This window comes from Alosa sapidissima, chromosome 14, assembly GCF_018492685.1.
Source record: "Alosa sapidissima isolate fAloSap1 chromosome 14, fAloSap1.pri, whole genome shotgun sequence".
Lineage (NCBI taxonomy): Eukaryota > Metazoa > Chordata > Actinopteri > Clupeiformes > Clupeidae > Alosa > Alosa sapidissima.
Window position 1 is genome coordinate 11,665,653 of NC_055970.1, and position 6,138 is coordinate 11,671,790.

The following is a 6,138-nucleotide window of genomic DNA, read 5'->3' on the forward strand; positions in this document are numbered from 1 at the left end:
CCCAGTGGTAGCTCACACTGTCATCCCAGATGGAGGCAATGAGGCATTGAACTGGAGGGGACAAATGATAGCAGTCCAAGGGCCGCCGCATCAGTTCAACTGCCCTGTGCCACTACATGCCCTTAGGGCAGTTCTCAAGCCCCCGTTGGTGTCAGTTTACTTCAGAGGAAGCTGCTACTGAGGATAGCTTCCTGGCTGATGTTAGCATCCGTGCTAAGTTTAAGATGCCTGCTCCATAGCCATCCGTAGGGTTGAAATATGACTGCTTTTGTCACAGGTCTGTTTGCCAGTGTTCGCCTTAATTATCGCTGCATTATAAAAGCGCTCCAGAAGTGACCTCATAACAAGGCGAGTTTCTCACTATTTATTGTGTTAGCCATGGGTGACGTGATCGAATGCTTCACGATTTATGAAATTTTGTTTTGGCATTAGAAAATATTGCTTAAAATTTAAACGGGTGGAAAACATATATATTGTCATATTTCTGTAGGTAGTTTTTTTTTTGTGTTTTTTTTTAATGTTATTTGTTATGAATGCTATCTATGCTTGATAATTATTATACAACAAAAGACTATAAACATGAATGTCAAACAGAATATACAGGTAATTTGATTACCAACATGTAAATAAAGTGAATGCTGCAAAAGAAAATCTCTTTTCTGTGTTGCAACCACTAGCAGTATGGGGACAGATGTGTGCGTGCGTGCGTGTGAAAAATATTTATTTTCTGTCAACATTGAGAACCTATTGTGTGTGTGTGTGTGTGTGTGTGTGTGTGTGTGTGTGCGTGTGCGTGTGTGCGTGTGTCGAGGGGGAGAGATCTAAAAGTAGACTGTGGGAACCTGCCACTGTACTGTGAGTATGGTGACAGATGAACAGCAGCTTTGGCTGGGGTTCACACACACACATACACTCGCATTCTCAGTCATCTTTAAATCACCACCATGCCCCAGTTTGACATGGATGATCACATGATCAGCTCAATTTAGCGTCCGACTCCCAATCAAGCTGCAGAGTGCACCTACCAATGCTGCAGCCTGCTGAAACCCAGCAGCTACCCAAATTAAACCTTGCACAGTCAACCACTTCCTATTAAGGCACTGAGTGAAAATCCGTTAAAGAAACATGTCATCCCAAAGTAACTTATTGTATAATAAATAAACAATCAAAATTATAACTTTAATATTCTTCAAAAACGACATCATAAAAAAAATCAGGTGTTTATGAGTCATGTGCTCCAACAGTCTGGAGACCTACAGACAGACAGCTCGGCAACAGAACATGTAAGTGTCTCTGGCTCAGTAAGCAGGTGAGAGGTCTCTAATGACCTTTGTCATACATTTAGCCCTTTAAAGAGCTCAAACAGACCATCACAGTTTGTGCAGCTACCTCATAGGGTCTAGTTCCTTTCTGAGTGCTGCATTTCTCTTAGTGCTGCCAAAGTGGTTTCTTTCAGGTGTGTGACATGAACATGGCCAGAATGGTGCCCCTTGAGTATGCAGCTCTTATATGGCCAAATTGATATTCTTAAACTTCAGGTGAAGTGGCCAAAGGAGTGTCCTTCACATCAGCAGCTTGAACACACCCAAAACAGTGTCCTTGAGGTGTTTGGCTTCAATGTGGCCAAAACAGTATCTTTCAGGCGTGCATCTTGAACGTGGCCACAACAATGTCCTTCAGTTGTGCATCCTGACCAGGCTCTGTGAAGCCTCCCTCAGGAGTGGATCCTTGTAAACACGGCCACTTGTTCCAGTCCCACCGGATAGCGCTGCAGCAGCACTCCGCCCTGGAACACATGACCCGTGCTGCGCTCCTGCCACTGCAGCTCGTCTCCCGGCAGGTATATGTCCCTCCACAGCGCCCCTCTGTCTGTCACCGGGGCAACCAGCACCTGTGCACACAAACTCAAATTCAATCCAGTCACAGCCTCTCACATTATTACTATACAGTCTATATACTATAATAATAATAAGCTTTATTTGTATAGCACCTTTCATACACAGAATGCAGCTCAAAGTGCTTTACATTTAAGTATAAGTATACTCTTTGATCCCGTGAGGGAAATTTGGTCTCTGCATTTATTCCAATCTGTGAATTAGTGAAACACACTCAGCACACAGTGAAGTGAAGCACACACTAATCCCGGCGCAGTGAGCTGCCTGCAACAACAGCGGCGCTCGGGGAGCAGTGAGGGGTTAGGTGCCTTGCTCAAGGGCACTTCAGCCGTGCCTACTGGTCGGGGTTCGAACCGGCATCCCTCCGGTTACACGTCCGAAGCGCTAACCAGTAGGCCACGGCTGCCATTTGGAGCATCTAACACAATAATAGAGAAGAATCAGTCATTCCTCTTTGTTGCTGTGGCCGTTTATGATCCAATCAGAAACATATCAGAAATACTTAGCACTATATAGGCTTTGCTAACAAATGCTTAGGCCCCGTTGATGTGTTTGCCTTAGTATGTGTTGTGATTATATGACTTTATATACAGATGTTTTATATACAGAAGGAACACAATGACCGGCAGACTGGCAGCCTTAACCCTTAACCCCCTACAAGCTCGCCATATGGCAACTGTGGCAAGGAAAAACTCCCATATTCCAGGAAGAAACTTTGAACAGAACCTGACTTAATAGGGGGAGCCCATCTGCTTCTGGCTGGCTGCAGCTCTAATGGCAGCAGTCAAATGAAGAGTAATCTGAAAAAGTAGTCTACAATGATGACTGTTTTCAGGTCTGAAACACTGAACTTGCCTGTTTGACGGATAGAGGCAGGGTGTTCCATAGCTTTGGGGCATAATGGATAAAAGCAGCTTCTCCACTTTGCTTGTGGAGCACTTTGGGTGCAATTAAATGATTAGCATTAGAAAAGATGACTGTTTTCAGGTCTTTTTAAAAACACTGAACTTGCCTGTTTGACGGATAGAGGCAGGGTGTTCTATAGCTTTGGGGCATAATGGATAAAAGCAGCTTCTCCACTTTGCTTGTGGAGCACTTTCGGTGCAATTAAATGATTAGCATTAGAAGATCTAAGTTTCCTTTGTGGTTGATGAGATATTAAAAGCTCAGAGATATATGAAGGTGCTATGCCATTCAGAGCCTTAAAATCAATTCTATAGGAAAGAGGAAGCCAGTGCAGTTCAGCTAACACAGGCGTGATGTGTTCTCTTTTCTTGGTCTTAGTAGCAGCAGAGTTCTGTATGAGTTCCTATTTCGTTATATGTTTTTTGGGGAGACCAGTAAAAAGTGCATTGCAATAGTCTAACCTGCTAGTGATAAAGGCATGGATTAGTTTTTCTGCATCTTATTGAGTTAAAAAGGGCCGCACTTTGATAATGTTTCTCCGGTGGAAATAGGCTGTCTGAGTAACCAGATATGGGGCTTGAAGCTTTACTCTGCATCTAAGATGACATCTACTGTAGGCCTGTTACTTTTGGTTTGGGGAAAAGAGCAGGGGACCAAGACAGCTCCCCTGGGCCACACCAAAAGGCAAGTCATGTTTTATAGACGCATGATCTCCTAGACTAACATAAAAATCTTTGCCAGTAATGTAGGTTTGAAACCAGTTAGAACATTATCAGAGAGACCCACACACTGCAAGGCGGTGAATTAGAATGTTATGATCAATGGTTTTGAATGCCGCACTCAAATCTAGAAGAATAACGATTAAGACTTTGTTTGAGTCAGTAGCCAGTTTAAGATCATTGACTTTTTACTAGGGCCGTTTCTGTGCAGTGATTTGATCTAAAACCTGATTGGAATTTTTCAAGGATACTGTTTTCGTTGAGGACGGTATTTAGCTGATTACAAACAAGGTAGGTTTGATATAGGCCTGCAGTTACTCAGGATAGTATGGTCGAGATTTGACTTTTTAAGTGAAGGTTTCACAACAGCGGTTTTAAAAGCTGTCGGAAATATACCTGTTTCTAATGAGGTATTTATTATCTTGATAATAAAGGGAGCTAAGCTATCATATACATTTTTGAGGAATCTAGTAGTGATTGGATCTGAAGCACATGTTGAGGAGCCGGTCTGAGTTATAATTTTGCTAAGCTCAGATCGAGTAGTAATAGTGCTATAACTATAACACACTTATTAATCAATCTAACTCACTTATCACATAATCACATCAATTAATATAACCCACTTATCAAATAATCTCATGCATAACATGCAGAGTCTAAACTGACCTTAAACTATACACCCAACTTTGGGCACTATATATAATCTCAAAAAAATGCAAGGGGTCACCTCATCTCCGATCAGAAACTGGTTGTCGATGGTAAAAGTCTGGGGGTCGTCAGGGGTCAGCCACCAAATGGGCCTGTAGATGGGGTTGCGGCTGACGCTCCACTCCTGGGTGTACTTGTGCAGGAGCGGCACCACAAAGTCCACGTGCAGAGACAGGTAGGACCTGGTCAGGTTCAACACCTGAGGGACCAGAGAGTTTAGAACGGTCCTACTTGCTGCTTAACCCCCCAACTACCAACATACACACAAACACACACACACACACACACACACACACAAACCCTCCCTTTAACACTCACTGTATTTCTCTGTGTGAGTGAGTGAGTGAGTGAGTGAGTGAGTGAGAGAGTGAGAGAGTGAGAGCGAGTGAGTGAGTGAGTGAGTGAGAGAGTGAGTGAGTGATATAGAGAGATAGATTGGGAGTAAAAGAAGACAGATGTAAAATTGTGACTGGATGAAGGACTTACCCAGTCACTGTCAAAACTCCAAGGAGGTTTCTGAAAGGAGAGGACAGGCAGAAAAGAGCAGAGTTCCAGCCAGCGAATAAACAACTCTTCATCCACCTCGTCCTCGTGTGCCAAGGAACCCCCTGTAATAGAAACGCAGACAGACAGCTATACATGCAGTAACATACAAGCAATGCGCCCAACACTGCAATAAATATCTGTATTGAGGAACAGTGCACGTGGAACAGTGAGAAGTCTGTACCTACGGCGTCGGGAATGAAGAAGGGATATCCCATGAGGCTGTGCAGCAACATGGCCGGTATAATGCCCTTCAACCCTGAGTACCTCCAGTCTGCTGGGAGAGCAGGCATCCGCACAAGCAACCCCAATTCACTGAATCTACACACACACACACACACACACACACACACACACACACACACACACAGACACACACACACACACACACACACACATACACACACACAAAAACACAGACACACACACACACACACACACACACACACACACACACACACACAAAAAACAGCAGTATCCAGAAGCTGCAGTGAGTGTGGTATTTAGAGTGAGGTGCTGTTGTGAAGCTGATGTTCTACAGCAGAAGTGCATGTAAGAGTACCCTGAAGCTGAGGTGAGTATGGTTGTGTCTCCAGCCTGGGCTGCGATTCGGCCCAGCCTCCTGAGGTATGCTCCTGCACTCACAGAGTCCTCGTCTGGGGGGCTACCCTCCCCTGCCTCCATGACCACATACTCCGCTCCAAGGTGGGCAGAAACCATTGCCACCTGCCCTGAGAGCCATCGTGCTGAAGTGGGGCAGGACAAGTCCAGCTTCACGCACAGCTCTCCCCTCCACCAGGTCAGGAGTGGAGCCTAGGAGGGCCAAACAGAATATGTACAACATGCACATCTACAAAACACAAATACAAATACATACATACGTACACAAATGAGAATGCATGTATTCTCAGGCTTTCTTGTACTGAAAACATTTCCTAGACAAGTGTAGTGAGCTTACACAGAGACACAACTAGCGCTACATAAACTGTGAAGTAGCTAACTAACTAGGAAGCAGGAAAGCTCTATTTTAGTCTAATTTTAACCACATTGTTCTCAGTAAAAATTTCAAGTTTTTGCCTGAAATTGCACTGTGCCTATTTACAAGGGCATTGTTTCCACCTCTTTTGGGGTCAACCATCAACTGTTGGACCTCTATAGAAAGCTGAGAACCTGTAGTTTTTGTAGGAAACAGTCAAAATAACTAAAACTGTGTGATGTACTGACAAAGAGTTACAGAGGCTAGAATATAGTTTTTTCTTTCTGCTGGATTACAAGCATCTCTGAACTGACCACATTTCAGCCCTCTAGGTCACTTGATATCCCTTAGAAACACACCTGAGCCCTAGCACCAGGTCTTGTGAAGCTGT

The 6,138-nt window shown here is 44.1% G+C and overlaps 1 protein-coding gene across 2 annotated transcripts in view; it reads right to left on the reverse strand.

Annotated features, from left to right (window-relative positions):
* Positions 1–1,204: 1,204 nt before the first annotated feature.
* LOC121682384 (SITS-binding protein-like) overlaps positions 1,205–6,138 on the reverse strand; it is a 12,048-nt gene continuing 7,114 nt past the window's right edge. Inside the window, exons 7-11 of one of the 2 annotated variants that reach the window (XM_042062519.1) lie at positions 5,334–5,584; positions 4,956–5,092; positions 4,715–4,836; positions 4,248–4,427; positions 1,205–1,891 (exon numbers count right to left, since the gene is read on the reverse strand). In XM_042062519.1, coding sequence (XP_041918453.1) covers positions 1,715–1,891; positions 4,248–4,427; positions 4,715–4,836; positions 4,956–5,092; positions 5,334–5,584 — 867 coding nt within the window. In that variant the 3' untranslated portion in view covers positions 1,205–1,714. Of the gene's footprint in view, positions 1,892–4,247; positions 4,428–4,714; positions 4,837–4,955; positions 5,093–5,333; positions 5,585–6,138 lie in introns of those variants that run through there. The other variant, XM_042062520.1, reaches the window with a different exon arrangement.